The 22,052-nt window shown below is 40.9% G+C and overlaps 1 protein-coding gene across 1 annotated transcript in view; it reads left to right on the top strand.

Moving 5' to 3' along the window:
* LOC137255291 (nucleoporin 88-like) overlaps nucleotides 1-21,319 on the top strand; it is a 29,504-nt gene extending 8,185 nt beyond the window's left edge. Inside the window, exons 4-15 of the mRNA XM_067792747.1 lie at nucleotides 1,275-1,550; nucleotides 3,419-3,605; nucleotides 4,100-4,271; nucleotides 10,779-10,874; nucleotides 12,028-12,109; nucleotides 14,245-14,349; nucleotides 15,010-15,162; nucleotides 15,500-15,622; nucleotides 16,153-16,299; nucleotides 16,741-16,867; nucleotides 19,946-20,061; nucleotides 20,736-21,319. Coding sequence (XP_067648848.1) covers nucleotides 1,275-1,550; nucleotides 3,419-3,605; nucleotides 4,100-4,271; nucleotides 10,779-10,874; nucleotides 12,028-12,109; nucleotides 14,245-14,349; nucleotides 15,010-15,162; nucleotides 15,500-15,622; nucleotides 16,153-16,299; nucleotides 16,741-16,867; nucleotides 19,946-20,061; nucleotides 20,736-20,799 — 1,648 coding nt within the window. The 3' untranslated portion in view covers nucleotides 20,800-21,319. The remainder of the gene's footprint in view (nucleotides 1-1,274; nucleotides 1,551-3,418; nucleotides 3,606-4,099; nucleotides 4,272-10,778; nucleotides 10,875-12,027; nucleotides 12,110-14,244; nucleotides 14,350-15,009; nucleotides 15,163-15,499; nucleotides 15,623-16,152; nucleotides 16,300-16,740; nucleotides 16,868-19,945; nucleotides 20,062-20,735) is intronic.
* The last annotated feature ends 733 nt before the right edge of the window (nucleotides 21,320-22,052 follow it).

The following is a 22,052-nucleotide window of genomic DNA, read 5'->3' as shown; positions in this document are numbered from 1 at the left end:
GGCAGGATAAGAAAAAACGACATTTAACTGAATTGCTAAGTGCATTTTGAAGTTGTGTTCTTATTTTTTGTTTAAGTGTTTTGCAGTGTTTTGGATCTGAATGTTTTCACCATTTTGTAATGATTTGCTCATTATTGACCTGTGATCTCTGATATGCTCTGACCAGGGGCTCCTTTCACAAAGCAGCCATTACTAAGGTTAACCCTGACTGCCATTGTCTGTCATTACACTGAAGTTACCTTAGATCTTAGATCCAAGTTGTTGTCTAACATCTGAGGGTGTTTTTGAGAGTGGAGAAACTAGTTCAAACTAGTAACCAACATGTTGATGCTGAATTTTCTTTGTCCTTTTTTCATTTACATTTTTATTTCATTTTGATTATATTTTTTTCATTAAAGCTCAAATCCAAAATAGTGATTTTGTTGTGTTTTTGCTTTATGAATTTGTTTCATAAATCAAGCATTATCCCTTTTCTAAGTAGGGTTGGGTGTTGTGGGGTGTGTGTGAAAAACCTTCTTACAATATATTGCTATACATATCTCAATATATGCTTTTACACCACAGTAAATAAAAATTCTTGGTAATACCCACCCGTAGCAGATGTCTGTTTGCAGGGGTAGCAGCGTGCAATATCATTGGATAAAATACTGTGACTAAGAGTCCCAGTCCACCCAACTGCAGATGGGTACATGAGTTGAATAGTCCCCGTAGAATTGAGTTGTTTAACAAGAGTGAGTGAAAAAACACATCCATTGTTCCAGGGAACACTCCAGACTTGAGCATGTACTAGTTATGTGGATATGTGCACTATACTATCCAATACTAATATGACAATATTCCAGCTGTGTATATCAGTGCTTATCCTGTTGATCATCTTGATTTGACTTGAGAAGCAAAACAGCTAGATTCCCATAGACATGGAAAACCTGCATATATAATTCAAACACTGCCTCGCTACTGATGTGACAAAATCACTATCAAAATCACACAATTCAGTGCTAGAGGTAATAGATTTAACTAAATTGGTTTCTGATTTGAAACTGACTCGAAAGTAATTTTTTAGAATTCAGACTTTGAGGAATATACCTGAAAAAAAGTAATTATTAGTTGAAAATCTTATCTATTGTCTTTGTAAATTGTTTGACCCCCAAATTTGAATTCTGACCCAACCTGAAACAGTACTACATTCCTGAAATAATCTTGAACACAGTGCTAAATATTCATCCCCAGAATGCTTCCGGTTTGAACTCTGAAGTTCCAATTTGTGTTTACAGCATATATGACCTTGCTGATCCCGAGAAGGCCATGAAGACGTTTGACCTTGACAGTGGCAGCCGATTCGACTTCAACCCTTCCCCAACCAAGATCAGGCTGAGCTCAGCCCTAGGGGAGACAGCAGTCAGCTTCGACTTTGGGCCAGCAACAGAACTGAAAACGCGACAACGCTTGGGGGTATCTACCCTCCAGGAGACCCTCCCTGTCTGGCCTGTGTACATTGTCAAGGGCAACGGAGATGTCATGGTGGTGTATACAAGTCTAAGGTTTACAAGGTAAGAAATATGTGAATTTTAGAAACAAGCGAGTGTGTGAGTCTATTTTTTATGCTTCTTTTAACAGTATTCCAGCAATATGACCAGAAATGGGCTTCTCACATTGTACCCATGTGGTGAATCAAACCCTGCTCTTCAGCTTGACAATTGAATGCTCTAACTAGACGACTACTCCATGATACAACAATGTACTGTTGAAGTAGTAATGCCGCAGACCACTTAGATTTCAAACAAAGGGTTGGACGGCGTACAGTGGCTGACTGTTTTGGGTATCAACCGTATCAAAGTTCCTTGTAAACAATGAAGTCATACCAGTCAAACCACTGGTTGATAAATCCATAAAATTTGTCCTGTATTACTACGCCAACTTCTAAATGCCTTCGAAGAATCACACTGGTTGGTAGCGTGATCAACTCTATAATGTATCATGAAATATCAATGATCCAGTTCACATCATAACCACCCAGTCCTTGTTACAACAAACCACCCCTGCAACAAGTTTACCCTGCAGATCAAGTTTTAGACATGATCAAGTCATTGTGGTGGTGTGGGGTCCTGTGTGTTGAGCTTAGGTTCAAGTTAAGCAATGTCAAGCACAGAGTGTCCTTGGATGGGCGACCGTGTTTGGCAGCTTAACTCCTGAGAGTTTCTTGGGACTTCAGTCCTGCCCCACAATGAAGCACTTGTGATTCATATGGTCTCACCTTAGGTGAGTGAGTTTGTTGAAACTTGCCTCTGTTCACCCAGCAGAAAATGGGTATCCGGAGTCATGTGACTATTCACCTTCTCGAACCTCCCAGGCAGCTTGGGTTATCCAGGGTAATAATCAGCCTCTGATTACAGCTAGGTGCTATATAAATGAATAATTGTTACATTTATTATTGTAAATCATTTCACAAGTCTGTTGCACTGTTATTTTCTTCCCACCAAGACTTCATTTGAAGCAAAACAATTTAGACTAATGCTTAAAGTGGATCGTACAAGGGCCTTTGAAATCTTTACCTACCTAGTTGTTCGTGATATATTCCAGTACAGACATCAAATGACTTTAAATATTCCTGAATCTGAATTTTCCCATACATATTGGGAGTGTTTGCAATACTTTTATTTACAAGTTGGCCATCAGGACCTGTGAACACCTGCAAGTCTTTAAAATCTACAAACTCTGAATGAAATCTGAAGGCCCATTTAGTTGAAGTGAAACCAATAGAAACATAAATAAAATAACATAATAAAATAGACTACACAGTTTCACACTGTGTCTTCAAAATTATTTCAGGAAACCTATGGTGCAGAGAGATGTTTAAAACCTGTTAAAGACCTATGCGCAAAGTGCTGAAATACCAGGTAGTTAAATTAAATTCTCATAACATGATGAATCATTGATGATTCCTGACGTTATTAGAGGGATAAAAACAAGGGACAGATTCCATTTGTTAAAAAGACAGATATTTGAAACTGATGGCCGGATGCAATAACAATTGGCACTGGGCCTCCGGGGTAGTGCTTATTTCAAATTCTGCATATTGGGGCATTGGTGTAGTCAGCTAGTTAAGGCATTCACCTATCACACTGAACTTGAGTTTAAGTCCCTACATGGGTACAGTGTGTGAAGCCCATTTCTGGTGTCCCCTGTGGTGATATTAATGGATTATTGCTAAAAGAATCATAAAACCCTATTCACTCACTATATAACTAGTGCACTAGCTCACCATGTAGTGATATTCACCTGGGGTGAAGATTGATGAATAGCATTGCTCTTGTTGGCACACATACATTCCAAAGGGCACAACTAAGATCTCTGAGTGCTCTGTGACACACTTGTAACCTTATAGTAACAGACTGCAGAATCACGTGTTTGTCTCCAGGAACGAGCATCTCCCGGTACAAGGGCCTTTGATGATGTGTCCACCCGCTGATGACAACTATGGCCTGGACGCATGCACCATCCGCTGTCTCAACATCTCCCCACCTGTAGTTGTCATAGCAACTTGTGAAGGAAAACTGCACCACTGTGTGGTCATGGCAACCGAGGATGATGACATCTCTATTTCAGTGAGTGTTCTTCAGAAAGAAGTAGCTTTCATGATAATGTTGGTGTGCACAAGTCTACTCTGTTGTAAGTCAAACAGTTATGTGTCTTTTGAAGGTGTCAAGGCTGATTTTATCCAAAACTCTGCATTCATTACTGATGTATATCCCCTGAGTGATTTTTGAAAGTCAAAATTTATCTCTCTCACTCACGAACTCACTCACGACTTGGGAAACAAATTCAATAACAAGTGAACAGTATATGTGATAAATGTATGCAGTGAAACAACAGCAAACAGCAACAGCAAAAAGTTAAACAACAGCATACATCTCATGTAGAAAACATGTTTTATTCAATATTCGTGAAATTTTTTTTTTTCTAATAATCGTGAATACCAAATGGGATAAAGTCTGATCCACAAAATACACAAGTTCAGGGTTTACCTCAACTCACAGACATGGGCTGAGTTTGGTGAGAGACAAACAATCACCCATCACTACTATTGTGTATTTTGCAGGGCCACTCCAGCCTGGGCCCTACTCCCAATGCCAGCATCTATGAGCCTGTGCTGGAACCGACCCTGTGGGTGTACGAGAGCGTTGAACTTGAACTGTCCCTCACAACAACTGACATCAACGATGATCGGCCCATAGAAGATGATTTTTCCTGTCCAATACGAATTATTAAAGGTAACATTTGTTGAGGCTGGTCACTTTGTAAACTGCATTGTGGATTCACCAAGCTGCATGTTGACTAAGTAAAGGATCAAAACCGACTCTAAGGTTTTGTTTGAAAGAGTAAGCCCAGGAAAACTGGTGAGGGCGGAAAGGCCAAGGAGGAGGTTTTGATCCAACCTTAGATGTAATTTTAATCTTTGGTATTTACTGTTGAAATCAACTGTGATGCAACTGACAGCCAGTACCTTGCTTTGCACATGCAGTACATGTGCTCTGCACACGCTCACCCTGTCCCACATTGTGGGCTGCCTGCAGTACCTATCTTCTAAGGATCATGCAGTTGCTACTGACAAGCAGTCTCATTCTTCACAGTGATTCTTCATAGCCTTGTGGATAAAATGGCCAAGCTAGTAAGTGAACAGTTGCAGGATCGAAACCAGATATCAGCACAATACAAGTATATTGGAAGTTTTGAATAAATTGATATTTTACAATCATGTTCAGTGATCGCAAGATGAAATTATATCAGTCTTCAAAACAAGCAATAATGCAAAGTCAAGGGCTATTCCTCAGAACTTCCCCTGTATGTTGGCAAGTCTGTAGAAAATCTACTGGATTTAATGAAGAATGCCCGTGAAACTGCCTTTAGAGGTTTACTTAGTGAAAGAAGAACCTGGCGAGACAACAGATTGATTGTTTATAACCTGGGATATAATCTATATGTGTGTGGTGAATGGATTGATAAAAATACATGCTTAGTACCAAATTTTGAAGTCCTTCATTTCAGGTTCCAAAAGAACACTGTTAGCATCATTGTCATATAAACAGTTGTGAAACATGTCACTAACTCATGAGAGACAACTTCATTACAACTATCTTAGCACTGAACTGCAGCATACTTGTGTCAATGCCACAGTTAATTTGCACATCACATGACCAAACTTTTCTCTGATTTTCTGTCTGAACAGACACATTATTCTGTTATCATAACAAATTGGCCAAATTTGGTATGCTTTGCATGTTGATTTTTATAGTCATATAGATATGCTGCATCAACTTTGTTTGACTCTGAGGTCCATGACAATCCATTTATAAACAGTTACGCCCTATTTACACAAACCTTTTGGTTATGTCTGAAAATTGTCCAGATAGCGAGTTATTTTAATTTACCAGGAAACCTGTGCAAGAGTTGCACAATGAAAATTTAATCTTTCAGATTAACATGTTTAGCACGCACATAACAATCAACAAAGATACCCATCAAACGACTGCAGCAGGATAGCAGTGAACACAATACAGTGGAATCTGTTAAAACCAGCATCTGTCCAATCTGGCAAGTTGGCAACACCTGCAGTAAATCTCAGTCCCTCCAGTGACTTGTACATTTATCATCAGCTCTACAATCCAACACATTGACTAATCCAGATTATTTCTTCAGTCCCTTTGAGTGCCAGTGTAGACAGCTTTCACGAATCAGTTGTTCTGATTCTGTTTCTGTCAGTAAGTATACTTTCCAGGTAATCAGGTCAACTCTCAAGGGGCAAGTGAACAACATATTTACCTCACCGAACACCTCAGTGTTAATTTTGAACTGTTTGAAGCATGGGTATCAGATCGTACACTTCAGCCAACCTGTGTGAAGCAAACAATTCAAATCTTGCATCTTGCTGTTTCTTTCTGTAGATATTGTCTTAGTATGGTCGCCATGATGTAATTCCCCTTCTTAAAATTCATAGGGACAACATTTGAACGTTTATTGAAAGACAGTCAAATGTTTTTGTAGCCATTGCTAGATTTTGCGGATGACACAACAAAAACAGATTTCTTCAATCCATCGATTTCCATTCGCAAAACATTGGTAATTTACGTGCATCATGCATCATTTGATGTCATACGACATACAATAGTAACTACCACAAAGTACCAAATGAGTTGCTATTGGCAGCGGGATGTATTGCAATACACCTCACCTGTACACAGGGTACATTGAAAATAATAGAAGAGCACTCGGTCAATCAAACAGCGACATTTATATGGAAGGTAACATAATGTCCTTTATCATTGTTCCCTGAACATTGTGACTAATATTGCCCCCTACTCTTGGGCCAAGTATCTTTACCAGAGCAGCTTAGATGAATCATCTTTCCCCAAATGTCTTTACCAGAGAAATCGAGATAAATCATTATCACTAATATTGTCCTCTATAGTTTACCCTCTTTCTCCCTTCCCCTTCCCCCCACCCCCGACTTCTGAGTAACATTGTACTCCAAGAATGTCTAGATGAATCATTGCTATATTTTGTTACATATTTCCTATTAAAATGCAGTAGGCATTTACATAAAATATATTACCATGTAGTACAAAAATATGTTGAGTTCAGCATGTAAATACTGAGTGTTGGGCAGTCTGTAGGGTGAAATGTTACACTTGAGTTCTGCTTTGGTATGTATTGAGTGACAGGACCCTCGGTCTTGTACAGAATTAAGAATGCAACAAAGTTAAAATCACAACAGACCATAGAAACTAGCAGACCATGGTGAATAATTATTATATACCCTTGTAAAAAGAGAGATTAATACACGGGTGAGTGTGTCATATTGTTTTTAAGCAACGAGTGTCAGAAAATATGGATTTTTCTGACACGAGTTCCGTAAAAACAGTATGACACACGCACAAGTGTGTTAATTTCTTTATTATCCATTTGTATCTAACTTTGTATTTCTAAACAACTCCATGTAAAACGAAATCAGCTGTTGTCACTTGACGTAAAGGTCAAGGCCGCGTACGTAATATGGGCAATATGGGCATAAACTCCCTGTGTAATGCTACTAAGAAAAGAGTGCAACATGTTGACAAGGTACTCTTGCACGAAGACAAAAAATACAAACACATTTTGAATTGGAATCGACTTAAGTAACTGTAAGAATTGTATAACTGGAAACATTGTTAATGGGAAAGTTTTTCGTCATCAGAAGAGTCAATGAGAGGAGAGCGAGAAACACGGCGACAGTTTGTAACGGCTCGGTCTCACTCACTGCCATAAAAGACTTGTCAATTTTGATGTGGAATGTCCCCCCATATATTGGACCTCCGAAGATAGTGTGAACAACATCAGTAGACAAGGCATTGCATGTTTTTGTGCATTGGCTTCATTGAGCCAAATTTATTTTTACCTTTTCTTGAAATCTCATATCAATAAACCCGGTGTGTGAAAAATTGCTTGTTTGTAATGTTTTGTATTTGATAGCATTTCATTGGTTTGTTCTCGTAGTAGCAAGACTGAACATTCATCGTAAATTTGTAGTAAAAAGTTATGAATGAAAAAAGTAGTTCCACATTCCAGTGGGGTCATGGAGGAAATGGTCAGATAACTGACCAATGAAATTTGTTTAAGGGTTTATTACACGTATGCAACATATGATTTTTATGTACTCGGTTATGTTTCACTGTATGGATAATAAAGGATATTATTACTCGCCTGAAAATGGTTCAAGGTTATGGCGTTACAATGCTAATGTGATTGTCGCAAATTTACTAGACCTTGCTTGACTCATGGAAAGCTGAGAGTCCTCACATTCTAGGCAATTTCGCCACAGTTTCTGTCAGTTTCTGTCGCTTTTGCTCGTTTGATACCAAATCATTAAGTAGTTTAATGAAAATGGTATTACACCAAAGGTCGTTTAGTATCCTTTGTAATACAGGGCTGCGATACGGATGACGTCAATTTTCGTAGTGCACCCAAGATTCCATGTTGAACCCTTACGGTCAGTCTATCTTTTCTTTCATAAAGTAACGTATTAATGCAACGTAACATGGTATATAGAACGTGATAGTTGTGCAGTTGGATGCTTTGTATTGAACTGAACTCAGAGATGTTATGGGAGCGAAAAACAACTCATTTTTCGAACACATTGTTTCTCTGCCCTTCCATGACATCTTCGCATTCAATGCAAAACATCCTAATGGACTAGTATGAAATTCTATATGTTTATTACTCTTTTCTGTAAGAAATCCGGAAGTTATGTTTTATACAAAGCAAACAAGCATCAATATTTTTAACAGGAGATCATTAATACCACTTCAGATGCAAAATCAATTGTCTATATTACATTAAATTTTTGGCAAAACTTCGTTATGCTCAGTCACCTACTGATGGCACTGAATATTTAAATGACCTGTAAAGGTCCCAGGGTAAAACAGGCCTTCAGCAACCCATGCTTGCCATAAAAGGCGACTATGCTTGTTGTAAGAGGTGACTAACGGGATTGGGTGGTCAGGCTCACTCACTTGGTTGACACATGTAATCAGTCCCCAACTGCGCAGATTGATGCTCATGTTGTTGATCACTGGATTGTCTGGTCAAGACTCGATTATTTACAGACCACCGCCATATAGCTGGAATATTGCTGAGTGCGACGTAGAGCTAAACTCACTCACTCACTCAATATTTAAATAGAAAGCCATGTGATCACTGCTTCACAGTGCGGAGCTAAAAGTATGGCTCATTGTCAAAACCCATAACAAAAGCGGCAACAGTTACATCAAACCATGCCATCAACACAATGTTTTCAGAAAACACCTGATATTCTTATGTGAAATAGATGAATATATCCTTTATCACTCAAGGTTAGTGAAATAAAAACATTAAATGAAATAAAAACATTAAAGATAAAAATTATGTTTTTGCCATACATCGCTGAAAACCCCTGTTATCAAGATATTTTAAATCAAACATTTACAAAACAAAAAACTTAATTTTTGTCTTGTTTGAACACCCGTCGTGGGGCCCACAGCCAAAAGAAGGTAACTTGGCTGCTCATCCTCCTAGAACCAAGAATGCAACAAAACTACAATCAGATCAAACCACAATATTTCTTGAAAATGAAGTTTTAATGAATGAAATGTTTCTAAACTAGCGGGCAATGATGAATAATTATTTATTCATTACAGCTTTTGATCATTAACACTTGAAATGAATATATTTGCATCCAGAAAACATATAATTTGGAGTGGCTGTGTGGTTAGGTCGGGGGAATAAATCCCTTGCACACCTTACTGTCTAAATATGGGAAAGGGCGTAAATTTTCGAAGCTCTCCTAGAGCTAACAGTCATAAATGCCATCCATTAACATTAACTGAAAACTATCGGATGATTAGGGTGAAAATGAGCGCCCTGTACTAGATTCTGACTGAACACATGATGGGGGTTAAAATAGACAATGTGTTTGTCAAAACAAAACTCTGTTACTAAAGAAAGATAATACATGATGGCCAGTCTGTCTCAGTAAATGAACCACGTTATTTTCCCTACCACCTAGCCCTGTCTGTAGTACTAAAGCCCAAAATGAAGCAAGTCTAGATTTCCTTACAATATAAGTAGGCTTCTTTTAAAATTATATATTATATTAAGAGACTAAGAGTCTTCATGATGGTTAGATCCTACTGTAAGTGAAGATGCTGCTGTCAATTACGTACAGTTAAAAGTTTTCTGTAATTCAGAATAAATGGGTGTTGGGTTGCATATTATGCAAATGTCTCTCTTAAAATAGAGGTATAACGGATGCATGTTTTCCTACTAAACATAAATGCCGCTTTATGAATATGGCAGACCTGGATGGGATGTCACCTGTTCAGGATAAACAAGTATGGTCCTGCCAGCCGATATGACTGATGTAGCTCAGGTGCTACCGCCTGTCAGCGTCGGCTGACCGTGCAAGAACAAACTTCATGTTCACATGAAATAGTTGTTCTCATGTTTTAATATGCTAGGGGTTTTTAAATTGGGAAAGTTTCCTTAAGAACAATTATTCTTTTGTGAATGGCATTATGGGTGATACTTTTATTTCCTATTGTCACCAATTGTTCGTCTTTCCCAAGTTTTATGTGTTGTAAATCCACGACATGTCAGAATTGACGAGTTGACGTGTTCATGTGGAGTGTCTGATCTTCACCTTTGACCGCTAGAACAAAACAAGACAAATCATTCTTCATATCTGAAGAGTTCCTTTCATTGTTTGACCTTGTGTCAGGTCATCATGCATGTATTAGTGGTATTGTGCAATAAATTAACTGTGTTTATGCGGTGTTAAGTCTGGGTGTTGACAGTGCGGTTGGAATTGAATCTGGAAGGCCATGAAGCCTAGGTGTGTCGTGGCTCACTTGTCAGGTTGCGCATAAACGTGTCGGAAAAACCTGTTAGCATTGGTGAATATTGGGATATTGCAATGTATCATTCTGTCATTATTATATTTAATGACCTTCTTGAGACAGTTTTATGTAATGCCTTAGTCCATACATACATTCTCCACACTCACAGAATAAGTAATTAGTTGTACAGAATAGATCATATTTATTATGGATTTATTCTTATGTTTATTTGACTTAGTTTGGTACTGTTGCATCATTATGTGAAATTATGTAACTGATAATGCTCAATGTTCATGTTATGATTTCTTTGTTCTGTATATTGTTGTCAGGTGAACAACAAAATAGCGAATATTTGACGTTTTTCTGTTTCAGATCCGTGCACATCAACCCGTTACCACTGTTGCCATGGTGCTGGAGTCCACAGTGTGGCTTTACCGTGGCTCAGCTGTGTGCACAGGTTCCTTACAGGTGAGTCTGTTGTGTTAGGGACAGGCCTGTGATGCCACTTGTATCAATATTCCAGCAATATGATGGGAGACACCAGAAATTGGCTTCACACATTTTGACCATGGGGGGAATCAAACCTGGTCTTCAGTGGGATGAGCAAATGCTTTAATCACTAAGCGTCACAACTGCCCTTGCATGCCTGAGGGGATTTGGGGCTAGAGAGTGTGCTTGTCATACTGGGTGACCCAGTGGCTGTAGTGGTTGTGACTTTGAGATCAAGACCAGACTAGGTGAGGGAGTGGGGCTGACCTGGTGTGGGGATGGAGCTGACCAGATGAAGGGATGGGGCAGACCAGGTGAGGGGGTTTGGCAAGAATTGGGGAGGCAGTCAGCAGACAAGCTAAGTGTTATGGGAGTACAGGGCATAACCAGGTGAGAGGTTCAGCAGACTCTGAGAGGTTGGGGCAGACCAGGTGAGAGGGTCAACAGGCCAGGTGAGGGGATGGGGCAGATCAGGGGGAAGGGCAGACAAGGGAAGTGGTCAAGGAGTACATTTAGAAACAGGACATAACCAGGCAGGAGATTAAGGGAATCAGCAGACCATGTGATGGATGGAGCAGACCATATGAGGGGGTGGGGCAGACCCTGTGAGAGGGAGTCAGCAGACCATGTGAGGGGGTGGAGCTGACCATGTGAGGGGGTGGTGCAGACCATTTGAGAGAGTGGTGCAGATCATGTGAGAGGGTGGGGCAGACCATGAGGGAGGATGGTGCAGACCATTAGAGAGGGTGGTACAGACCATTAGAGAGGGTGGTACAGACAATGTGAGAGGGTGGAGCAGACCATGTGAGGGGATTGTGCAGACCATGTGAGAGAATGGTGCAGACCATTAAAGAGGGTGGATCTAACCATGTGAGAGGGTGGGGCAGACCATGTGAGAGGATGGTGCAGACCATGTGAGAGCGTGGAGCAGACCATGTGACGAGGTCAGCAGGAAAAGTATTCAGGAAAGTGTAACAGAAAGAACCTGTCAAGGCAGATCAACCCAGCTGTATGGGTGGTTGTGTGTGTGTGTGTTTGGGGTGGGGGTGGGGGGGGAGGTATTTGTTTTTAGTTTAATGATTGTTACTGCAAACTGCTGACCAGTTTTTCAAATTTGGTTCATCTGTTTCAGGTGATAACAATGAATCAAGTCTTCCTCACAACCAGGAGTGTGTGGTAGAACACTTGGTCTGTACCAAGCCACTCCCATCCAGGTTAGTAAGATCCTTAGTCTGTACCAAGCCTCTCCCATCCAGGTTTGTAAGATCCTTAGTCTGTACCTTGCCTCTCCCATCCAGGTTAGTAATATCCTTAGTCTGTACCAAGCCTCTCCCATCTAGGTTAGTAAGATCCTTAGTGAGTACCTTGCCTCTCCCATCTAGGTTAGTAAGATCCTTAGTCTGTACGTTGCCACTCCCATCTAGGTTAGTAAGATCCTTAGTCTGTACCTTGCCACTCCCATCCAGGTTAGTAAGATTCTTAGTCTGTACCTTGCCTCTCCCATCCAGGTTAGTAATATCCTTAGTGAGTACCTTGCCTCTCCCATCTAGGTTAGTAAGATCCTTAGTCTGTACCTTGCCACTCCCATCCAGGTTAGTAAGATCCTTAGTCTGTACCTTGCCACTCCCATCTAGGTTAGTAAGATCCTTAGTCTGTACCTTGCCTCTCCCATCTAGGTTAGTAAGATCCTTAGTGAGTACCTTGCCTCTCCCATCCAGGTTAGTAAGATCCTTAGTCTGTACCTTGCCACTCCCATCGAGGTTAGTAAGATCCTTAGTCTGTACCTTGCCACTCACATCTAGGTTAGTAAGATCCTTAGTCTGTACCTTGCCTCTCCCATCTAGGTTAGTAATATCCTTAGTCTGTACCTTGCCACTCCCATCGAGGTTAGTAAGATCCTTAGTCTGTACTTTGCCGCTCCCATCTAGGTTAGTAAGATCCTTAGTCTGTACCTTGCCTCTCCCATCCAGGTTAGTAATATCCTTAGTCTGTACCAAGCCTCTCCCATCTAGGTTAGTAAGATCCTTAGTGAGTACCTTGCCTCTCCCATCCAGGTTAGTAAGATCCTTAGTCTGTACCTTGCCACTCCCATCCAGGCTAGTAAGATCCTTAGTCTGTACCTTGCCACTCCCATCCAGGTTAGTAAGATCCTTAGTCTGTACCTTGCCACTCCCATCCAGGTTAGTAATATCCTTAGTCTGTACCAAGCCTCTCCCATCTAGGTTAGTAAGATCCTTAGTGAGTACCTTGCCTCTCCCATCTAGGTTAGTAAGATCCTTAGTCTGTACCTTGCCACTCCCATCCAGGCTAGTAAGATCCTTAGTCTGTACCTTGCCACTCCCATCCAGGTTAGTAAGATCCTTAGTCTGTACCTTGCCACTCCCATCTAGGTTAGTAAGATCCTTAGTCTGTACCTTGCCTCTCCCATCTAGGTTAGTAAGATCCTTAGTGAGTACCTTGCCTCTCCCATCTAGGTTAGTAAGATCCTTAGTCTGTACCTTGCCACTCCCATCCAGGTTAGTAAGATCCTTAGTCTGTACCTTGCTACTCCCATCTAGGTTAGTAAGATCCTTAGTCTGTACCTTGCCTCTCCCATCCAGGTTAGTAATATCCTTAGTCTGTACCTTGCCCCTCCCATCTAGGTTAGTAAGATCCTTAGTCTGTACTTTGCCGCTCCCATCCAGGTCAGTAAGATCCTTAGTCTGTACCTTGCCTCTCCCATCCAGGTTAGTAAGATCCTTAGTCTGTACCTTGCCTCTCCCATCCAGGTTAGTAAGATCCTTAGTCTGTACCAAGCCACTCCCATCCAGGTTAGTAAGATCCTTAGTGTGTACCTTGCCTCTCCCATCCAGGTTCGTAAGATCCTTAGTGTGTACCAAGTTGCTCCCATCCTGGTCAGTGAGATCCTTAGTCTGTACCAAGCCGCTCCCATCCAGGTCAGTAAGATCCTTCACAAACCTCTCGTAATCCTAAGATCTCGTAAGTTTTCTTGTAGTCATTGTACCTCCTATACTGTAACACAGGAGCTACGGATGCTACAAGAAAAGTTACGAGATCTTAGGCTTACAAGAGTTTTTTGAAATGGGGCCCTGGTCAGTAAGATCCATACTCTGTACCAAGTCTTTCACGTCCTGGTCAGTAGGATCCCTTGTCTGTAGTATGCCCCACCCTTCCACATCATCAGAATCCTAAGTCTGTGGTTTACCCTCTATTCCAGATCTGATGGATCTATGCTAAGCCCTTCCATTCTAGATCAGTAGGATCCTAAGTTTACTATGATCCTTATGATCCTTAACTCTTTGCTAAACCCCTAGAAGCTCAGTGATAACCATGCCTGGATGTGTTTCAGCCCAGCGGCTCCAATACTTGGCCTCGATATCATCACTGATCCATCCTTGTCTCCAACACTGCTGAGTTTGACAAGTGACTATGAGTTCGTGGCACTTCCCTTGAGGTGAGAGTTGCATCAAAGAATATACAATTACCTGTGATTGTAAGTCCCCTATACTTGGAATGGAAAAAAGTGATTTCATCATGTTAGTATGACAGGTTATCAGATACCGTTATGCCTAATGTCTTCAAAGATGGCAGCCTACATAGACACCATTTGATGACCTTGACCTAATTTTCATGGTCACCAGAACACTTTGATCACTTTTCAGACTTAACATTTGTTGCAAATTTGATGTCAGGAATTAGCATAGCGGGTATCAGGACAGAATAGGGTAATTGGGGGTGGGGTGCTTGTGTAGAAAAGTTAAACCTGTCCCAGCCCTAATACACACTGATCTGTGCATTCAAATCAAGTGTATTGCTGAAATATCCTCAGAGGGGAAGATTCTGGGAAGTAACCATGACTAAAAATACAACACACTAGAGGTAATCATCTCTGTGACCAAAAGATGAAAGACCAATTTATTTGAGGATCTCAGCAGAGTTCAGTGCCAAATATGTGAAAGTATATTGTTATCTGCACACATTTCTTACATTTTCTAGTTTATAAATTGACCCAAAAGAGATCTGTAAAGTACAAATATAACAATATGTGACCTAAAATGCCATCATTTTGGTTACAGTATGTTGCTATTCTTACACCTAGTGTCTTTATCCTCAGCACCAAGAGCAGCAGTCTCAATGAACCCAGGTCCTTGTTGTCAGATTCCCCAGGCCCTGCAGTTACCTCCCCTCTCCGACAGCTTAATCGGGAACCGTTTGACCAACACATCGCCAAGATTCTCCTTAGAAACTCCTCACATCCAGTCCTGAAGTAAGTCATGATGTGGGTTCCACTTAAAATTGGTCTTCAGCAACAGTGCTGAGGCAACAACATGATCAGGTGTTCAGGCTTATGGTCACATAACTGGAATAATGCCTATCTTTTCTTAAATAGGAAACAAAACATCTGTCTTTTCGTGATAATTGGATAACTGAACCTGAAATATACACTGAAATTCATTCCATTCATACCACATTTACTTTAGGAAATTGCTATACAAAATAGTTGAAATAATAATTTCTGTCTCACTGTGTTATCTCCCCTGAATAATATTTCCTCCCTGCTATTTTGACCAATACACAGCCTTAACGACACAGTAATTTTCCAGGTCTGGCCCCAAGTCAGAGTTATCCCAGCAGGAGTGTTTTCAGCTGCTGACACGAGCTACCCAAGTGTTCAGGGAGGAGTACATACAGAAACAGGATCTGGCCAGACAGGAGATTGAAACCAGGTGAGGGGGTGGGGCACACAAGGTGAGGGGGTGGGGCACTCTAGGTGAGGGAATGAGACAGGCAAAGAAAGTTTTGCTGAGGAGGACATACAGACGCAGGACCTGACCAGGATAACGAGTGGAAAGAGTGATGGGGACAGAAAAGGTGAGAGAGTGGCGGGGCAGACCAGGGGATGGGATGGATAGGTTAGAATAGGGGAGGATGTGGTGCAGACCAAGTGAGAGGGTGGAGCAGACTAGGAAAGTTCAGGATGAGAACATACAGACAGAAAGAGGACAGGCAGGAGATCGTGATCAGGTGAAGGGGTTGGGCAGACCAGGGATCGGGGAGGGGCAGACAAGGGATGTGTTCAAGGAGGGTTCAAACATAAACAGGATATAACCAAGCAGGAGATCAAGACCATGTGAGGGGATGGGACTGACCAGGTGATTGGGTGGTGGTGGGGAGGGGGAGGGAGAGAGCTATGGCAAGAGACCAGATCCGGTTACAGCAAGGAGTGAAGTGATGGACTCATGGATGTTTGTTGCAGGGTGCGAATCCTCCATGAACAAAAGAAACAGCAGCAGCGTGACATCAACTCCCTCAGCCAGTCTCGTAACATCCTCCAGGACAAGGGGGAGGGGCTGGCTTCAAAGTTGAACTCAGCACAAGAAAGCCAGGATTCATTGCTAAGAAGGTAAGTAGGCACTGTCCAGAGTATGCAAGTGTATTATTTCTGTAGGCAGCCATTGTATCTAATGCAGGTTGCCCATCAGTCACATGTCGACTGGATGCGTGTCCAGTGTAGGTAGGCATATTAGGATGCATAGTCATGCATGAGATGCCTGATAGACATCTGTGAGTGTATCATTTATGGAACAAAGTGCATGAATTGTGTCTGTACCTGTATTATCTGAAGAGGAAGGTGCTTGAAATATGTCTGTGCCTGTATCCACTGTAAAATAATCTGCTTAAAGTGCATCATCATGAAGCAAGGTGCTAATGTGCATCTGTAAACTCTACCACAAACATAGCAAGATGCTGGAGGTGAAAATACTCCCATTGTACTTGGAGCAAGGTGCTTGTTAATCCGTTGATCTCTCCGTTGTATAAACAGGTTGTTTAATTCCCTTTCTAGATTGGATCAGATCATGAGGAAGATTCAGTCTCGGGTGCCGATGTTATCTGATGCGGAGAAACACATGTTGAGAGAGCTGAAGACACTCAAGGGAAACTTGGACACATTTGCTAAAAAGCTGCAGCAGGTAAGACAAATGTGACTCGCACCCATATATCAAACTGATACCACATGATATCAGATCAGCAGATCAGGCAGTGTTGAATTCATTTTCTACCCAGAGTTCTCTGCAGTACTACCTGCAGCTGTCCATTCAGTATGTTGTATGTTTTTCAACTGTATCATTTTTTACTTGTTGACTCATCTAATTGGGAATGATTTACATTTAGTAAGAAAATATCCTAAAATGTGTCACATTATTTCCATTCCTATAACTATGATATGTTTACATTGGTTGAAGATACAGTTTGTTTACATTGGTTGAAGATCTAGTTTGTTTACATTGGTTGAAGATCTAGTTTGTTTACATTGGTTGAAGATCTAGTTTGTTTACCTTGGTTGAAGATACAGTTTGTTTACATTGGTTGAAGATATAGTTTGTTTACATTGGTTGAAGATGTAGTTTGTTTACAGTGATTGAAGATCTAGTTTGTTTATATTGGTTGAAGATGTAGTTACTTTACATTGGTTGAAGATATAGTTTGTTTACATTGGTTGAAGATCTAGTTTGTTTACATCGGTTGAAGATACAGTTTGTTTACATTGGTTGAAGATGTAGTTAGTTTACATTGGTTGAAGATATAGTTTGTTTATATTGGTTGAAAGGCTCCATGTGCTGTCATTGAAGCCCTACAGAGTGCTGATGTATACATGTTTTATGATGTACCTCAATGGCACAATTGTAAAATATCTACATAAGTGTGCAAAAGAATTTGTGAGTGCTCGAAATATTTGCATTAGGCCAGTCTTTTTCTGATGTAAGAAGACACATATAATTTTTAAACATATCCTATCTCACCTTATGTAGCTCTGCTCTTCCTCTACGACCATTTGTGGAAACATGCTATGAGATAAGTTGAATCAAATCTTACTGGCCTCTAACCACCCAACCTCTAACCCCGACCTGACATTGGCACCTGTCAATCATCTCTATGCTCATGCTCAGATGATCACGTGAGGGTCTGTGCCTGTCATTCTCTTTCTTGTCACTACACCATGTGGATGTGTGTTTTGTTTCCTCTGACAAATCTGAGTGCTGTTTCAAGGAGGATCCCATAGACTGAAGCAGATTCCGGATGAAGTGCCTGGGAATGAGTTTGTACTCTTCCTTCAAGGCCACAAGCAGCCCAATATGACACTGTGACCACCAAATCTGTCCACTTCCTGGCCACAATTTGCAATGTAGCATTTGTTATGATGTCGATGTGAAAGTGCTCTTCCGTCCGGATGTCACAGCATGTAAAGTTACTCATCACTGAAGATAACAGTCCTCTACCTTTGCAATGGCCATGGGAGATGTTGCAACACCACTGTCTGCGTTGTTGCCGATGTTAACGTGGAAGGACATGTCCTCGCAAAGGTCCTCTGGAACGAATACCAGCCTCACGTAAGGTGTTCCTCACAGTCTGATGAGGATGTTGTGGCAGAAGCTGTGGTGAACCTGTTCCACAAATGTCGAAGCTGAATAAACCTGTCCTGAGCGCATGTGGTCACACGGGGTCGACCTGACCTGGGGTGATCATGTGTTGACCCTTGCTGCTGGTAGTGATGTCAAAGTCTTGCTATGGTACTCTGTGATTGCCTTGAAATCGCAGACTGAGACTCCCCAGCCTCCAAATGACCAGTCACATTGTTGCACTGAGCCTCAGTAAGTCAACACATGACATTAACACCAAATTTAAAATTGTCAACTGTCGCAAGAGCATTGAAACCCACCCCCAAAATTTATTGAAAAATGATGCATGGACTGTGTGCACAAAAGGAAACGCATGAATTTCTTCCCGTTCACAATTTATTGTATTTATTGAAGGAAACAGATTTTGGTGTGTTTTGGCAAGTTGTCCTCAATGACAATGGATTCAAACTCGGAAATGTTTGCAGACAGCATTCACCATAGATATACAAATGATTACATAGACACCAATGATTCAAATTCAAAAAGTTACGCGGAAAAATACTACCTATGCGTTTCTTTTTATGAGTATTTTAGCATGCTATGTGGGTAGATTGTTTGGACCGTTGGGAATGGTCACATCAGTGCACTCTTTGTATTGGCCTCGATGACGATGCCTTTTCTGAGAAGCTAGTTGACGTTCGTCAGAGATCGGATGAGGGTCCATCTTCATCAAAACGACCCAGGACAGAACATCGTAAAAAAACGTAGATCTCTGTACGTAGATCTCTGTTCCGATCTCCTAATGAAGATTTTCTTGAGGAGGCATCAGGCGTCGAGTGTTTGTTACAGCCACATGCTTCTTGCCCTCTCCCATTGTCAGTCTCGTCTCCACCTCGGGCAGGGACTGGCCAGATCACTGGGGTCACCTGATAAATCGTGGGGCTGCAGGACCTACTTTGCCAAACTACATCCCTTTGTTTGACAAAAGTTGTGGCTGAAAACCATAATTCGGGAGCAACCACTCCTTTGAATTTGTGCTGTATAAGTCAAGGGGTACTTTGAACCGGCCCATCACAAGTTTGGAGTAGCTTATTGCGAGCCGGTGCTTCTCCTGGCCTCCTTGTGTTATGCTCATGTTTGCAGAGTTGTCAGGATAATCTGCGGCCATCCTGCCAACTGTGGGATAATGTATATCGTGAGAGATACGTTTAAAAATTTGGAAATTTTAATTATATATTGTATATACTTATCCTGTCTCACGCAATGGATGCCCACCCAACCTGCCACACATGACAATTACAGAAAGCTCTAAAATGAGAATGACAGACACAGACCATCATGTGATCATCTGAGCATACAGCATGAGCATAGAGATCATTGACAGGTGCCGATGTCAGGGTGGGGGCAGAGGTCGGGTGGTTAGAGGCCAGTACGATTTGATCTAACTTTGCTCATAGCACGTTTCTATGCATAGCAGTAGATGAAGAGGAGAGATACATAATGTGAGATAGGATAAGTATGTAAATATACAATGTATGATTGAAGTTTCCAATGTTTACAAAGAAGGGAAAATTCAGATAAGGTGATAATGCAGATTTTACCAGCGTTTGTGTTAAAACCAGCTGACATGACTTCTGTGCATGACTCCAGGTGAAGATCAAGCAGGACTTCCAGGCACGGACTGCTGCAGGTGATCGACAAGGCCCAGGAAGTCCAGCAATACAGAAGGCACAGATTGGTCAGCTGCAACACATTCTCAAACAGGAGTAAGCAGTAGTTACCTCCCTTACCTCACATATTCATAGTCTTGTTTAGGAATACAAGTTGAAAAATAGAAAACAGTTTTATTTTGTTTTCTGAAAATACTTATGGCATCTGTTAGTATACTGTCTGTTAGTGTACATGGCAAATCTATTTGCAAAGTTGACGAAACAGTTAATGTGAGACATAGAACAACTGAATTGTTGGTGTCCACTCTTACATTTTCCTTCTCATCCTTGGGTAAAGTGCAGGCGTCCCCTCTTCCTTTGAACATTACAAATATGTGGCCGTTGAGTTTGATCTGTCATACCTCGTTCAGAAAACTACCACTGGATTGCACACACTTGTTACACATGCACATTGTGATATGTCATTTATCCAACAGATCGTATTGCTGACATAGGTTGTTTTGTGCAAAATTTACACGGGTCCTTTGGTCCCTTGGTATCAAAAATTCATCAGGTCCACTAAATGATAAGTTTGCAGTGTTCCTGGTGGCTATTGATTTTTGTATTGATAGTTAAGCAAATCTATGTTATTTTGGGCCAGTAAAGTACAGACAAGACTACCAATTATTGTCCACTCACTGGTCCAGTGGTCTAGTGGGAAGGTTTGGAAGGTGTCTGCCCTTGGGATGTAACTAAGAGAATGTTCGCTAACTCGAGTTCTTCTGTTACAGAGGAGAGGAGATTGCTGACCTCATGAAGAAAATCACACAGCTCAAGATGGAGACGAACAGCTGATGTGGAATAAGTGAAATTGAACAAAATTGAGGAACAATAAGACCGAGGCAACACAGCCTGTCTGCACAATAGTGAAGCCAGCAGGGCCACTGTTCCTGTAGGACCACACAACCTGATCACAGATAATAGTGTACCAGTGTCTGATGCAACAAGTGACGAATGAATGAATGAATGAATGAATGAATGAATGAATGAATGAATGAATGAATGAATGAATGAATCAGCTTTGTAGTGTTTGACTTCATACTTCATGAACTTAGAATTTTAAGTGTTCTGGAAGGTGACATCATCTCAGATGAGGAGTTTTTGTACTGATTATTCCGAAAATGTCAAGGATATTCAGCAAAATAATTTTGTAATATGTCGTGATGTGATGTCATCAGGGCATCATCGCGATGTTGGATGGCCAAAGTTGAACACATCTGTGGTCACCACTGGCGACGCTACAAGCAGTACTGTGATTGTTACACTGAGTGTTTCACAACCCTGTATATAGTGAAGAAATACATTGTATCTTGTATTCATGCCTGTTGTTGTCTTTCACAAATCCAATTATACTTGTCAGGGCTTTACCGACACACACAAATATGCAGGGGAGAGAGAGAGACGGGTCAAAATAGCCACATTGACTCAAGTCAAAATGGCCACACTCCCTAGTCAAAGTGGCCATACATTATTTTTTTTCATATTTATGAGTATTATTCTTGAAATGCTTCCTTAATTGATACTTTAAGATTGTTACTTATTTATTATTTTGAGATTTTTCTCATCTTTTCTCAACTTATACTTTGAGATGTTTTCTTATGTAATACTGTGAGCTGTTTAGTTACACTCTCTGTGTTTTCTTAATTAACACATTTAGACGTTATTTCAAGGCCCTTTGATCATTGGGTAGTGTTTTGATAACATCACAATAATTTGTCAGTTGACTTACAGTGTCATGATACTTTACTATATAGTGCTGGGATCCCCATTCTTAAGTCGGCAAAATTGGTTTTAGCTAGATGGGCGAATACACACAACAGCCCAAACAGTTACCTGTTCTTTTTTTCTAGATAATTAAAAGACTACATCTATTACGTCATAACTATTTGTTCTTTTAAACAATCAAAGAATCTAGATGCAGGAACGTAATCAATCATCAATTGTACATCAGTGAAAAAAGAATTTAGCTAAGCACCCCATGAGATATTTCAGGATGGAATGAGGTCTAATATTATCCCTTTGGGCATTTCTGGGATATGAGTGGCTGT

This window comes from Haliotis asinina, chromosome 1 (genome assembly GCF_037392515.1).
Source record: "Haliotis asinina isolate JCU_RB_2024 chromosome 1, JCU_Hal_asi_v2, whole genome shotgun sequence".
Taxonomy (NCBI): Eukaryota; Metazoa; Mollusca; class Gastropoda; order Lepetellida; family Haliotidae; genus Haliotis; species Haliotis asinina.
This window is presented reverse-complemented; position numbering and strand designations above follow the sequence as displayed.